We start from the raw sequence: 16200 nt of genomic DNA, 5'->3' as shown, positions 1-16200 counted from the left end.
GCTGTTGAGTATTTTCCGTCGCGATGGGATCGTCGAAAGAACGGCGACGAGCGCACAAAAGCCGCGCAAATTGAACAATGGAATCCACGAAACGAGCGGGAACGATCGGTTTCTGCGAGAGAGCGGCTCAAAGATTCGCCGAGCACTATGCCCCGTGGGGTGCGGCCGCGTAATGCAGAAAAACGTTCGCCACAGAGCGAGACAGCAGTCGATAAAATTGTATCGTCCCAGCGGAGACTACGGCCGATGGCCAAACGGAAACCTTTAATCTCACGGATCCAGGTCACCGGTCCCGATGCATCATCCCAACTGCGTTGCACTGGCGATCATCGATCTTAACCGAACCGCCTCCGTAAGCAGATACGCTTTTTGTCCATTTCGCGGTAATGAAATGGCCGAGTGCACACGGACGGTGATACGAATGCGGGCTTTTCTCTCGCGTTCACGCTACGCCTGGCCTGCTATCGCTTTTAATTTAGCGCTGCTTACAGAGAACGATGGAGCAAGCTTGGTGTTGGTTTCGAGTGGAAGTTTCGAAATGAAGGATTTCCAATGGAGACTAGCAGACGAGATAAAGTAGAGTTTTTTGATGAGAAAGTTTGTCGTATATCGTTCATTCTGATTCTCTATGCGTTTAATCGTTTCGATGCCATAATACAATCGCTATACCTTATCGATACACGTGTCGACTGAATTATCTCGTTTAGATTCTACAATACGATTTACCTACTCTACTTGTAATGAATAATCTCACGGAAATAAGTAATTTATTTTCGAAGAAGTTTCATAACAGCTTTCTGAAGATAATTCCCCATTTTGATTTTATTTCGACGATATTGTAGTCTTGCCTGAGTTACGGGAGAATTCGGATGAAGCTCAAAGCCAACATTGAAACGCGCCGCTGTTACATGACCGATTCGTTGTTCACTGGGTCCGTATATCGATACATGTACAGTCGCACGTTTAATTCACCGCTTTCATCCGCGGGTAAACATCGAAGCTTGGCGATTTAATTGAATATCAAACAATAACCGAACCGCTCGATTCTATTTTATACCGATAAAAGCGACGCGTGGTCCTTTAAATCTTTGCCATGTCTGATACGTTAACCCCGCTGCTTCTATTCGGTGGCACAATGTACGTGCATACATGTCCTGGTCCAGAATTTCGTGTAAAAGCACCATCCCGTCTTATACTTGAGAGATAGCTCGAGATAGAAGAAACATCCTTGTTGAGGCGCTGAATTCGTTTCGTGGAGAAAAGGTAACGGCTATCCGGGGATTTGGAGAAAACCCATTTTCACGGGGAACACCATCGTCCTTTACGCATCGAAATCTAATAATAACCGCATCATATACATATGCATGCGCATCGATTTGCGTTTCCAGGTGAACACACGCGAACTCGCAGCTACGGGGTGTTTCTAAAATATTTGATTCGCATTGAACATCATACTATTTGTTAATAGTTGAAATAGAAAAGAAGCTAACCTTCTTCCTTCATATCAAACAATTCTCTTTCTGTAATATTTCGTGTCCGGCACTCAATTATTTTCATTGTTTCGTGATAAGGGTTTTCTTCTAATTTGTCAATGTAAATTGATTTCCCCACGAACAGGGGTTGTTTTCAATTTTAATCGCCTGAATGGCTACGAGATCGTGCAAATAATGGGGAAATTAGCAGAAAATTCGCGAACACCGTGTACACGTGGTTGCGTAGGTACTGGCATTTCCATACGTATATAGTTGCACGGTTAGAACTATTATCGGGGCACTGTGCTGGTTTGGCCAAGGGTCGTGCGGTCACGTGGACCAGATAGCGGTTCACGAATCACTGAACACGAAGCCATTCAACGAGAAACGCTGATGTATAATCTACGATATTTCTCGAAATCACGCGTCTCGCTTACCGACTGGCGAACTTTGTGCACGCACGGGTGGCATGCTCGATGGCTTTCGATAGACCGGGCAGAAATGTGTGGCCTTGAATTGAGGAAAGGAGGAAAGACTACTTCTCTGAACACAAGTCGTCTCCCAAATGGTGGGAAAATCGGGTTACTTCGTCAAAGCTGTTTTTGAAAGGGAAATCATCAGATCGAGTGTTGAGGATAATCTGATTGATTTATTGTGCGAGACTGCATGGAAAAATAAATTGCAAGTATACACAGAGTCCATTAAGGACACGGAGATTCAAATTTCGATACATTTTTTTGTTTGCGGGTTCTACATAATAAATATGCGTTATTGATAAAATCGACGTAATTAGAATTTTATTTAATTAGGTTGGATGTTTTTGTCTGAGAAGTTCGTATCTAAGTATTATCTACCTGTTATTTTTAGGTATAACGATTAATGTTATAGTACTTTAATGCATTTGGTTCTTTCGACATTCTAGTTCAATTCTATGAAGAAACGAATAAATTGTACAACAAATAATTTATACATACGTATAAAATTAAATGTCGTGTCGTGGTCATAAAGCACTCGCGTGTTTAGTGATTGGAGAAATGGCATCTATCTGTGGTCGTCATCGGGGAAAGAACGTCCCGCGGCCAGGCGATGTAAACGTAACCCGGTACTGAATTAATTATCCTCGCTCGACTCGACCGCAAACACGGCGGACCAATGTTCCCTGATCGATATTCGATATTTGCCACGATGCTGACATGTTTATGGAAACATTCGTGACGAGCGCGTCGTTATACCTGTCCTAATATTCGACGAGGACCCTGAACTTTGAAATTAATCTCCGAAATCGCCAACTACTCGTGCTATGTTTGCCTTAATAAATCCACCAAGTGAATTTCACAATCCAAATAATTCTCTTTCGCCAAAGTTCTCGAATTTCTCTCGAATTCTTCGCGAATCGCACACGCTCAAGAAATTTATCTCCACGTAACGTTTCACGCGATCCTCAGCAACCCTCGCCAGGTCCAATAAACAAAACTCCTTTCCTGGACCCTCACGCACGACTCGGCTGGCTGTCATTAGATTTCCTTACAGGAAGACAGATCCAAAGAGAAGAGGAGAAAGAGGGAGGAACAGCAAAAAACTGGCAGCGATCTAATCCAGCTAGGAACGTGTCTCGAATTTACCTCCCCGTCGATTCGTTCGACGTCAGCGTTGACTTACAATATTTCCCAATTGACCGACCCACTTCGCCGGGAATTACGGATTAGCTTTGACAAATGCGGCCAACGTCGAGAATTCTCGGCATTCGGAAGCAGGAGAAATCATATCGGCTGTAATAATTCTCCGGGCAATGGCAGGGCCGCGAGTTCGAGGCCGGATCGCGCGCGATCCATCTTCCTTCACAGAGAAAAATCAGTTCACGCTCGTTTGTCACCGGCAAGAGTTTTAATTACTAGCAGTGCGGGCGGTAATGATGACGAACGAGCTCGTATCAACGTCATCGGTGAGGTAGAAGGTTGCTCGCGGTGTTGGATCAAAGGTGACTGTTTCGTTTGATGATATCGTTCTACCAGTCGATTTCATTAGATGCTCAATTGAACTGTTTGTTGGTCGCTCGATAAGCTTGTCGGAATGCCAAAAAAGAATCGAGGTGCAGGGACATAAATAATTAGACAATTATTTAATTGAGAAATTCGATAACGAACTCTTCGTATAAAGAATCAAAGTTATAGGTAATTAAACAGTTACCTAATTTAGAAATTAGTCGAATGAGAAATTCAATATCGAACTCTTTCTTTCTTCCAACCTTCTGCTCCTTCCCCTTTACCTACCGATCACAGCATTCCGAGTTCTGACGCAGTCGAAGGTGGAGAGTGGAAAAATTGACGATTGGATAGACGATTCGTGGAACGAATCGAGTTCTTTCTGAGGGACAACGTCGAGATTCGACGAACAAAGATCAAGGCGACTCACGTCGTGCGATTATATCACGATTTTCTGTCCTGGGAAAACGTTCGACGTTAAGCCGAAGATTCGTCTGGAAGACACCCTCGGTCCTTTTCATCGCGCCGCACTCCATAATTAAGGGACCGTGCGTGAAACGTGCGTGTCGCTTAATGAAAGAAGAGATCTCGAGGATTTTACCTTCGCCAGGATTGTTCTCGATTCACAACGTGACGATGCTGCGTTCACGGGATTTCCAGGCTGACCCTTGATTCGATCGATGCTTCAAAGGTTACTCTCTTGATTATGGTAGTATAACTTCGTGACGTGACTCCTTTAGTATTTTGGGTTTTTGAATATTCCTCGATTTATTTGAATCCTTTATCCGTAACAATGAGAAAGAATGATATATGGTTTTATTTATAGATTTGAAACTTTTAGCCAATACTCCTGTCTAAATATTTTATTTTATTCTTTTATTCCTATCGTTTGTTCTATTCTATTTATATTATTATTTATTATATCAATTACTCTTTCTTCAATACTCTCACACTTTTCTCTTAACGTTCAAGATCTAGGGACAAGTTTAACACCATTTGGAAACCATGCTCATCTAGTCTATAAATTACTACCAAAAGTATAAATAGTTTTGCCAGTTTTCACGTTTTCTTATTCAGATCCTAACGATCTTTCAGAGGATCTTTTTCTAGCACTGCACGGTAGCACACTGGCAAGCAATAGTGTGATGTCACGCGTGTCTCAAAGAAATAGAAGCAGAGATTCTACTTCGATCGAAGTCTCGATCAAAATTCAATTCGATAATTACCGATACCTCACCGAATTGAAATCGAAGCGTAAAAAATGCACGTGTACTTCTTTACGAGAAGAATAAAACAGAATCACGTTGATCAGAATTTACCTGATACGAAACGCCACGTGCATCCTAGTTTTAAAAATTCCACGAAAGCCTGGTGACCGTCTCGCGTCCGTTCGCCTCGCGCAACTACTCGTAAATATCACTCCGGTCGCGCTGAAAATTTCATGTATGCACACGTGCTCGAGCATTTCCCCCGGTTGTGTGCCGTCCCTCCGTTTTTCACTTTCCTCCGGTCCGGCGGTCATAAAAAACCGCTGACCGATATTATCCACTCTAAGCTGGTTTACCATGTTCCTACGTGTTCTGTCAGCTCTTCACGCCAACAGGCAGCCGCCGGGACTAAAACGAAAAAGCGCAACGGCCCGCGCCACGTCGCGCGTCGCCACGTGACGTGAGTAATTACTGGTACGAGCGTGCATGTGCACGCGTGGCTATATACAGGGTTGCCTAAATGCTAGGTATTGCCGAGAGTAGAACAACATCGATTAGAAAAAAAGGAAGACGACTTTATAATCTTCGATAGTTTGCCGCTTATTAAAAAATTGCCGATGGAGTACCATATTTTGACAAATATTCTATTGTATGATTACCTATTTGCAAACATAACGGTGGATATGTTAAAATCTTCGGTGTTTCGTCGTCTGTATTTTATTGTATAATTTTAGAAATATTTTTTTGTACTCGTAGGAATAGCGAAGAAGACCTCAAAATATCCTGAAGACTTTCTGAACAATTATTTTCACATATGTCGAATTTTTAAAAATCTCGAAAATAATCTTCGGTATGCTTTCGATCACATGACGATTAAAGATATATTCTCCTTGATATCGCACAATTTTCTTATCTGTTCTTTATATTTAAAAAATCACAGAAATAATCTCAGCATCTCCGATGTTGCTTTATTCGTACAAAATTTTAGTTTGTCGATAGAAAAGAAGAAACAGAAATACTTTCTCATCACTAACCTACTAATACAAAAGAAATATTTTCTTTCAATAGTAAATACCATTTCTTTCTGTTTTTGTATTTCTGGAAAAATTAGTGACGGTATCGGTAATTGAGCAAACTTATTGCTTCACCCTGTATATGAGCGATACTCGACTACGCATCGGACTACACCGGCAAGATTTTTAATAGTCGTCAGCCGGAAACTCGACGGATTAATGCGACCCGGCGTAATGAGAAGCAGGCAGAAAATAACCGGGAAAACGTCCAACCCTTTGGTGTTTCACCAGCCAGCTCTTTCCCTACGAAAATGGAAGTGAAACGTGCAATTCTCTAACTAACGTAGATTGTACGGTCACTAGCAATGTTAATTAGATTGATTATGTTTGACGTTACAACGATTATCACGAGTGAGGATGAAGCAGACTTAGTAGATAAGCAAATTGATAATCTAATCTATCTACCAATACTGTTGCCGAGTAGCAAATCGATTGAATGAATTCCTTGATCGACAAGTGAGAGAGAGGATATCCTTATCTTTTACTATTTTCGTTTCTCTCTTTTTTATATAAATGTCGTTTGCACTCACACGAAATCGAATATAATACCCCGTTTCACGTATTCGTTACTCACTACTTCTACGACACAACAACACAATGATCTTCACACGACAACGATAAATTCAACTCTGACTCTCTCAACTCTTGTTACGATGTTTCCCATGTTCACTTTTTTCCTAAACATACCTTGGCATCGCTCACAACACTCTTTGACAACGTCAACATATCTTGACAACGCTAATAAACAATTACCCCTCACGCCACGTCCTTCCCTGATGTCACACTATCTCACATATAAATGTCGGAGATGAAAGAACATCGGGACCTTTCTTTTGTAATTTTTGGGAAGATCCCCAATACTTTAGTCTGTACTTTTTATTATAGCTGTACTTAAATAATAAAACTTAGGAGTAGTTGTTTATGATTTAATCCGATTATGTTTGTCCGAGAATTATGACAGTAGGCTTGAGCTCGAAGTGACACAACTGGTCGCCAAACGTAACCACGGTCACAGGATGGACGTTTTTACCTAACAGAGCTATGGAGTAGTTGTATAGCTCTCCTTAAAAATATAATTGACCCGAGGAATGCAGAGAGCTACAGAGAAGAGTATATAAGTACAGTTCCTCCACTTGGACTGAGTAAATTGAGTTCTATTTGTACTGTGGACAAGTAAGTTGAGGTATACTTGAATTGCGGACAAGTAAGTTCAGTTCGACTTAGATTTTGGAAGAAAGCGCATTTGCTATCCCGTTGACCGTGGATTCGTTATTGAACCTGTGATCATTGTTATTAGTATCTCAAGTATCTAATCGTCACGGTTACTTGTCAAGTTCTGTAATAATCATATTTGTACCAGTAAATATCATCTATGTTGTATAACAACAATGACTAATCCAAAAGAAGATTCGTTACACGTCCCCAACCTCAAAGACAACTCGACATATATATGTCGGAGATGAAAGGACATCGGGGCTTCCCTTTTGGAATGTTGAGAAAAACTCCAATACCCTGGCCAGACTTTTATATATAGTTACACTTAAGTAATAAAACTAAGACATAATTAATTATAATTATTATTTATAATATATTTATATTTATTATAATTATATTATAATTTATTTATATTATTATTTATTATAATAATTAATTTAATGTTCTAATCCAATTTTATGACGATAGGCTTGGGCTCGAAGTGATATAACGGGTCACTGAACGTAGCCACGGCCACGGGAGGGACGTGTACCTAACAGAGGTATGGAATAATTATATAACTCTCTTTAAAAACAAAGATTGACCCGAGAGGTGGGGAGAAGAATATATAAGGGCAGTTCCACTTGGACTGCGGGATCAGTTCATTCAGATAAGTTTTACTCGTACGTTGAGTCATACGTGTATCACATCGCATTCGTCATCCCGTTGACCGTGGATTAGTTATCGAACCTGAATTCGTTGTCATCAACATCTCGACCATCCGATCGCCGCTATTACTTGTAATAACCACATTTGTACCAACAAATATCAGCTATAACCGCGATGGCAAATTCGAATGGAGGTTCGTTAAACGCCCAAAATTCCAACCTTAACCCGACATATATATATTTATAACGTTTCTTTTAAGAAAGATTTTTATTAGATTTTTATAATTCCATATTTTTCATTCCAAATTTGTAACCATCTTGGGGTTGACTTGATTGGATTATTTGTCGCGAAGGGAAGAATTTCGTAAGTCTGTCGCGTCACCCCAACATCCACGATCGAAGATCTTGACGATGGTTGACGGAGTTTGACGGGGCTTTCATGCAAATGTACCCGGCCTCCATCAGCTATAGCCGTTCGAAATAGCGTTCTTCGTTAAAGAATCTTCCCCAACCTGTGTCTTTCGAACCCTGCTGACTTGACAGATTACTCACACGCCCGGAAGTGTCAGAATAAATTTTCTGTTTGTCATTGTTGCCGTTTATAGGCGGAAAAATTGATTTCATCAGAGACAAACAGAGACAAATATATCGTACAAGTCTAATTAAAATCATTATCGTTGTTCAAGTGTCCTTTATCTTCGTCCAATGAGATATGTAATCTCAGAAACTTCTTGCACCATAAAGGTTGAACGTAAGTTGCGCAAGTTGTTGTCGCGTCTCGACAGTCTCGATAGTCATCTTTGACTTAGCATGGAATGTCCGATCTTTGAAGAATGATCTCTGATTGTCGATAGCGGCAAGCTATATATAAAGGTACCAGTTTTGCGACATTTGAAAAGTCGATCGAACCGTTCAATACCGAGGATACTCGTCAAAATGCGTGCTCTCGTTTTTCTCTTTGCCTGTTTATCGTTGTTTGCCTCCGCATGGGGTAACAACTTGATTCTTGGCAGACGTCTGCTTGGCGATGTTCTTGTCGAATCTCTACCCATCTTCAAGGTGAGCAATGACAGTAATAGATTTATATTGAATCCACGTCGAATTAATATCATTCAATTGTGTATTTTCGACCAGTCGCGGGGAGACGCGTTCGCGAGGAAACGCGTCAACGGGAGTCGTAAATTCCCATTACGATTGTAATAATCGATGCCGCGAACAGATCGATCCCTTGATTTCCGTTGAGATAATAGGGGTGGTTGTGGTGGTATAACGCTGCGATTAACAGGGTTATAAACTATGTATTTCCAACAACTTGACACAAGATAGTAACGTTTATGCGTAAGATGCAAGTGAAGAATAAATGGATTACTCTTAGATGAGAGAATCACTGTAGAGATGATGACTGATCTGAAGACAGAGCTCGAGTCCTGGTAGATATGTTGTCGTCGAAGAAGTCTTGAGGTGTTGAGTCTGTCAGAACTGAGAGATAACTTCTGTTCTCATGTAATTACGAGGAGGAAAGCTCGGTGTGTAGGTATTTTTTTGAACGGAGGAAGCGGATTCGTTGTTCACACTTTTCGTTATGAAAAGTGAGGGTAACGATCCGCGATACCCATTGGTTGTGACCAGCGTTAATGAATGAAGATAGAAGGAGGAAGCCTTCTACCAACGTGGCTCACGGGTGACCTTGTTCATGGAAATACCCAGCATTTTCCATTAGGTAAATGTACGTTTTTCCCCTTTATATAACTATCAGCTTTTTCCGTAGTTTCTAAGAACGCACAATAAACCTAAGGACTTTTCTAAGGACCATACATGTAGTATCGTGGAAAAAAGGCTTGTGATGGCACTCGATAGCAAATACCACCACTCGACACTAACCAGTGTCGGACGACGGCAGCGCAGTGGTTACACCGACGCATAATATAGTATGGCTACGTTGTACCGTCGCGTATCGGTACCTTTGCCTAACACATCATTACCAAAATTCACAGTTTATTGTGAATACCAAAATGTACTTAAAATTGTATCTTGGGTTAAATAAACATCATTAAAAAAAAAAAGAACGACGGCAGCGCAGTGGTTAGCGCCTTAGGTTGTGAACGTTCGGAACCCGAGTTCAAATCCCGGCGAACGGAGTCCAATTTTTCTTCCACGATACAAAAAATGAGAAGAAAAGCGGTGTACCCAGCAGCGACATCTACAGCGCTAAGCAACTCACGATACTACATACATAAATCGGAAACATTTACGGAATTAAGGATTTGCACGTTAAAGATGAATAGGCGCACCTAAAACTATTTAAGTTAAAAGTCTAAGTTAATGGTGGGTCCTTAGGCTTATTGAGGATCTGAATAACGGTCAGCGGTCAAATAACGAGGGGCGTCGCACGGTTTATATCACGCAACGTAACAAATTGTTTATGAGCCGCGATAATTCGAATCGAAACGAGATTTCTAAAATCTGATAATGATAATAATGATGAAACTGATATTAGTCAGAATAGTACTGCTTTTAACATGAAATACTAATTACTGGAAATTTTAATATATGTATTTTTTACTTTCAGCCACCAGTGCCAGGTGTCAGTCACACAGCCACGATTAACATAACTGCACCACCCGGCTACGTGATCTCATTCGTCAGTGCAATCAATCGAAATCCGAGGGTAGTACACATCAGACCTACAAAGGGTTATATTGGACAAGACTCGATGATCTTACTAGCTACTGGAAGACCAGGTTGGGCTCTTGCGATGAAGGTTACCGCTTTCGCTATTCGTTCTAAACACCATAGTACCACAACAACTAGTACTACTTCGTCAACGACTACGAGCACTCAATCAACCACTACCTCCACCAAACCAACGACTACCGGCACTCAATCAACCACTACCTCCACCAAACCAACGACTACGAGCACTCAATCAACCACTATCTTCACCGAACCACCGACTAAGGACACTCAATCAACCATTACATCCACCAAACCAACGACTAGGGGCTACATAGTGAAACTTCTTGCACCATGGAAGTTGAACACTTACGAATGATATATTTCAAAAATCATATACAGAGCATAGAAAATATAAAGATCGTAAATTTTTATCAGTAATAAAATAAGAAGCAAGATGAAAACAGTGCGATTAATATTTTACCATACTTTATTTCCTTTAATCCAAAGTCCCGGTATTTCCTATTCAACGTGAAATTTAGCTAGATATTTGTCACTATGTATCGTCGAACAACGAGTACGTTGAATACACGAAAACCGATTACTAGAGATAGAAGGACGCCTGGTAACGCTGGGAAATACGGTGCCGCGACTCCTGGTGTACACAAATTATTTTTCTTTCATACGGCTACACAATTCCGTTTTGTAGAGCGGCCGAGCGGTGCACTTTAATTTCTCCAGAGATTTATGCAAGCCCGACCGCTTTGAGCCCGTGTGCCACGCGTAATAACGGGGATGCGTGTACGACCTGCAACATCGGTTACACGTTTCCCGTGCTTTCACAGAGCCAAAATGTCAGCGGTCTTAATGCCCTCGCCAGGAAGATTTACGGGGACAGACCCGCTTCCGCTTTTCTTGCATTTGCTTCTGCTTCTGTTCGATTATTTTTCAAAAGGGTGAGAATTTCCTTAGAAAGCCATGTTTTTCGCACGATGAATATTAATCGTTGTGCCGTCGACAAATTTGAAACTTTAAAGAATCCTTTTTGTTTTTTGTTTCTGTCACGTTTCGTTTAGAATGCCATTTTTTATATATCTTTTAGGATTTTTTTCGAAGTAACTGTGTGGTTCGTTTGTATCAGATTTTGCGCACACATTCAGTAATAATCCGAGAACATCCAGCATTATTTTTAAGTGAAACTAATTAAAATTGCGTCAGTTATATTCCATTATGTAACTGAAATTTAAATAAGTTTTCTCTAATTACTATAATATTTTTTAATATTTTAAAAATAAGTGTTCTATTGGTTAACATGATTCCGCTATTTACTGATATCCAAAAGATATCTAAACAATGCCAGTCTAGACCGAAATACCTACTTTTTAAAACACACTTTTCACTGCAATTACTCGTAGCGATCACTAGCACATTTGAACTATGCGCTAAATATGTAGTAGGTGCACAACTGCTTCTACACTAATGAAACGATATTTTGATTTGTTCTGCAATTGGAAAATGTGATATGGCTCGATGTAAATGTATTAGTTGTTATATGAGAGGATGATTTACTTCAGGTAACGCTTCTAATCGTACAAAAGACACTAGGTAGCATTTCAAGAACGAAAACTTAATCGAACCGAATATCCAATAGAGATAAGATTAAAATTAATTGATTAATTCGAATTTGTAGATGAGATCCTTGACGATTATTTTATCATTTTGATTATTTCATCATATTACTTCTACTGATTGTCATTCACACTTCTAAGTACGTATAGGATTGATTTTCTGTTTCGTCATTTATTTTTTTTTTTTTTTTTTAATAAATTTCATGAAATAAGGGAAACCCAAAGTTTGTGCGAGATAACGTTAAAAAATTCTTCAAGTCACGTCCTCGTAGTATAGGTGCAACTAATTAATGCCTAGTTAAGGAGCACAGCCTTAGTTAACCGCTGAAAAGATCAGCGGAACGCTACCGATCGGCCGCTGTTTGCCGAAGGGGACGTCGTGAATAAAAATTCTAAGCAGAGCGTTAGAACTGAATTTTAAGAAGCGACTCGTAAACGGAAGTTTGTCGAAGAAATAAACAAAATGCGTTCACGTTGATCGATTTCCGTTCGATATCCACGAATTCGTCGGCGTTCGATCATTTGGAAATTACTAAACGCGTATTCGTTCTCTTTGTACGCGACGGAAAAGTCGATAACAAAATTTAATTTCCAAGCAAATTGTGGCTTAAGAATATTTTATATTTTTGTTACGCTAAAATTACTGAAAATTACGAATTCCAGAATTTCTTTCTTTGCAAATGAGGAGCTTCCTAGGGGACATATATCGAAAATGAAATGATGGATTAAGTAAATTGTCAGATATATTGTATTAAATTAAAGCTAAGATATATTGAACTGTATTAAAATTTAGATCTACTTCTTAGATATTAGCTGTGTTTCAATCGATAATTTTTGATAGTTAGAATATTGAAAATATCACTTATAAACAGAGGAGATCGTAAGGCAATGAGAGAGAATGAGAGAGAATCGATTATCGCGAAAAGTAATAGGTATAAGCGATCTGCGATAAAAAAGAAGCAGGATGTATATATCTCACTTATTGTTTCCGTATCAGTGATCGATCATTCTGACAAGCCTCTATTAATTAGATTCCGCGCTTGTCGAAATATTCCATTTAAGTTACATACTTTATGTAATTTCGAATATCGCTTTTCAATTATATTGTTTTTCTCTCTTTTTTGGTATTCTTTAACTACGATAAGCAGGATATGTGTCATCTTTTGACGTCAAAACCTCAAAAGTGACTCTTAATTCATTGCAAAGTTCACCATATATCGCATATATTTCGGGTTATTAGATCCCCCAATAAGTTTACAATGAACAATACTAGGACGATGAGTCTCCGTGTTTGCCTCTGGAGATAAAAATCGCACATCATGTTGCACAAGCTTAGCTGTGACTTCTGCGTTAATCCAAAAACAAATTTTCCACTTTTTATGTTGTAAATTATATGTTCTTTTGTGATTAAATAAGGCCGAACATCAACCGAACATATCAAAAGATAAATATATAAGTATAGGTAACCCCGGGGATAATATTTTATGTAAAGGAAATCTTTGAACAAAACAATCTACCTTTGCCTTTTTCCATTTCCTACTTCTATCTGTTTCTCTTTTCTTCCAGGTGGAAAAATATCGGCATTGCTATCTTTTGTTGTACAAAAAGTATATTCAAAGACAGCAGGACGAAGTGCAACGAAAAGAAAGAAGAAGATGGTTAGAAGTATCAGTCACCTTCGAAAAGTGTCCGATGAAACAATGATAAGCAAATATCGTTACGTAAATTGTTATCACGATTCAGCGATATATCATTACTTAACACGGATTGTCCGATCTTCGAGGAACTGTGTCCGATTGTTGATAAGGGGAACTATATATGATGTCGTCGCCAGTTTTACGGCAGATTTACGAAATCGATCGAACTGATCAATACCGAAGATAATCGTCAAGATGCGTACCTTCGTTTTTCTCTTCGCCTGTTTATCGCTGATTGCCTCTGCATGGGGTAACAACTTGATTCTTGGCATACGTATGTCTGGTGATGTTCTTGTGCAATCTCAACCCATCTTTAAGGTGAGCAATGACAGTAATAGATTTATATTTAATCCACGTTGAATTAATATCATTCAATAGTATTTGAGCTACAGTAACTCGAATCGAAACAAGATTTTTAAAATCTGAAACTGCTATTAGTCAGGGTGCTGCTGCTTTTAACATGAAATATTAATTATTGGAAATTGTAATATATGTATTTTTTATTTTCAGCCGCCAGTGCCAGGTGTCAGTCAGACAGTCACGATTGACGTAACTGCACCACCCAACTACGTAATCTCATTCGTCAGTGTAATCAACTTGAATTCGAAGGTAATAAACGTCGTTCCTATAAAAGGTTATATTGGAGAACAGTCGATCGTCCTGTTGGGCATTGGAAAACCAGGTTGGCCTCTTCTGATGGAGGTTATCGCTTACGCTTTTCCTTCTCGTGACGCGAGCAATTCCGAACCAACCACTACTGAACCAACCACTACTGAACCAACCACTACTGAGCCAACCACTACTGAGCCAACCACTACTGAGCCAACCACTACTGAATCAACCACTACTGAACCAACCACTACTGAACCAACCACTACTGAACCAACCACTACTGAACCAACCACTACTGAACCAACCACTACTGAACCAACCACTACTGAACCAACCACTACTGAACCAACCACTACTGAACCAACCACTACTGAACCAACCACTACTGAACCAACCACTACTGAACCAACCACTACTGAACCAACCACTACTGAACCAACCACTACTGAACCAACCACTACTGAACCAACCACTACTGAACCAACCACTACTGAACCAACCACTACTGAACCAACCACTACTGAACCAACCACTACTGAACCAACCACTACTGAACCAACCACTACTGAACCAACCACTACTGAACCAACCACTACTGAACCAACCACTACTGAACCAACCACTACTGAACCAACCACTACTGAACCAACCACTACTGAACCAACCACTACTGAACCAACCACTACTGAACCAACCACTACTGAACCAACCACTACTGAACCAACCACTACTGAACCAACCACTACTGAACCAACCACTACTGAACCAACCACTACTGAACCAACCACTACTGAATCAACCACTACTGAACCAACCACTACTGAACCAAGCAGCATTGGATCTAGCACCACTGGACCAATCAGCACTGAACCACCCAGCACTGGATCAAGCAGCGCTGAACCAAGCAGCATTGGATCTAGCACCACTGGACCAATCAGCACTGAACCACCCAGCACTGGATCAAGCAGCGCTGAACCAAGCAGCATTGGATCTAGCACCACTGGACCAATCAGCACTGAACCACCCAGCACTGGATCAAGCAGCGCTGAACCAAGCAGCATTGGATCTAGCACCACTGGACCAATCAGCACTGAACCACCCAGCACTGGATCAAGCAGCGCTGAACCAAGCAGCATTGGATCTAGCACCACTGGACCAATCAGCACTGAGCCACCCACCACTGGATCAACCACTACTGAACCAACCAGCGCTGAACCAAGCAGCATTGGATCTAGCACCACTGGACCAATCAGCACTGAACCACCCAGCACTGGATCAAGCAGCATTAGATCAACCACTTCCAAATCAACTCCCCTATACTCCCCTCCAAATCACCTATACTAACCATATAAGCAGCGAGCTATAACACCAAACCAACAAATATCTCCACAACTGGACCTACTATCTATTTACATTGGCATCCTGATAAAATATCTGTACCAATACTTGGTGCAGTGTGATGGAAATGTTCTACATTGAATGTATTGACACGAGACAATAAGCGGGACAATGAAAATTAGCAGTTAGCTGCTACGATTTTCAATTTTTTGTTAATGTGTACATTTTTCACTTTCGTGTCAGCCAAGTAATGTTCGTATTAACGATCTGATAAAAGTGTTTATATAACATTTTAATATTCTATTCCCAGCTTTGTAATTATTTAATAATAAGCCACATAATTATTTAATTCTGTTAATTGATAAAGATTCCATATATTTAAATAAATTACAATTAATTAAATAAATTGTAACTATTTTATCAACTTCAACATTCTATCAACAAGGCCAGTAATTAATATTTTATTCTAAACTTCTTACAATATACTAACTTCCCATTAGATAACATCAACGATGTTGATCTACGATTTGTTATTATGCAAACGATTCGCATTTCGCAAATTCTATCTTTCGATCAACTCTATCTTCTTAGTACTTAACTGCAAGCTTCGCTTAGTTGGTCTATAGTAACTTTTCATTATATAACGTCTAGGATG

The 16200-nt window shown here is 40.0% G+C and overlaps 3 protein-coding genes across 4 annotated transcripts in view; 2 read left to right on the top strand and 1 right to left on the bottom strand.

Moving 5' to 3' along the window:
• Window positions 1–16200, bottom strand: part of LOC105680705 — a 215163-nt gene that overhangs the window by 96729 nt on the left and 102234 nt on the right. The gene's annotated exons all lie outside the window — the stretch shown is intronic.
• Window positions 8442–10707, top strand: LOC105680704 (C-type lectin domain-containing protein 141-like). The gene is made up of 2 exons (XM_012385070.2): window positions 8442–8656; window positions 10167–10707. The coding sequence occupies exons 1-2, from the start codon at window positions 8534–8536 to the stop codon at window positions 10647–10649; spliced, it is 606 nt and encodes a 201-aa protein (XP_012240493.1). The 5' UTR covers window positions 8442–8533; the 3' UTR covers window positions 10650–10707.
• On the top strand, window positions 13656–15953 carry LOC100747889 (mucin-2-like). The gene is made up of 2 exons (XM_003489091.3): window positions 13656–13913; window positions 14106–15953. Exons 1-2 carry the CDS (start codon window positions 13791–13793, stop codon window positions 15549–15551), a joined length of 1569 nt encoding a protein of 522 aa, XP_003489139.1. The 5' UTR covers window positions 13656–13790; the 3' UTR covers window positions 15552–15953.

This window comes from Bombus impatiens, unplaced genomic scaffold (genome assembly GCF_000188095.3).
Source record: "Bombus impatiens unplaced genomic scaffold, BIMP_2.2 scf_0317, whole genome shotgun sequence".
NCBI lineage: Eukaryota > Metazoa > Arthropoda > Insecta > Hymenoptera > Apidae > Bombus > Bombus impatiens.
Note: the sequence above shows the minus strand (reverse complement) of the source record. Positions and strands in the feature narration are given on the sequence as shown.

Bases quoted from the DNA above. Each gene is read 5' to 3' on its own strand.
- LOC105680704 (XM_012385070.2), top strand. From the start codon at position 8,534: ATGCGTGCTCTCGTTTTTCTCTTTGCCTGTTTATCGTTGTTTGCCTCC. The intron at 8,657-10,166 runs GTGAGCAATGAC...TTTTACTTTCAG, and splicing joins AATCTCTACCCATCTTCAAG to CCACCAGTGCCAGGTGTCAG.
- LOC100747889 (XM_003489091.3), top strand. From the start codon at position 13,791: ATGCGTACCTTCGTTTTTCTCTTCGCCTGTTTATCGCTGATTGCCTCT. The intron at 13,914-14,105 runs GTGAGCAATGAC...TTTTATTTTCAG, and splicing joins AATCTCAACCCATCTTTAAG to CCGCCAGTGCCAGGTGTCAG.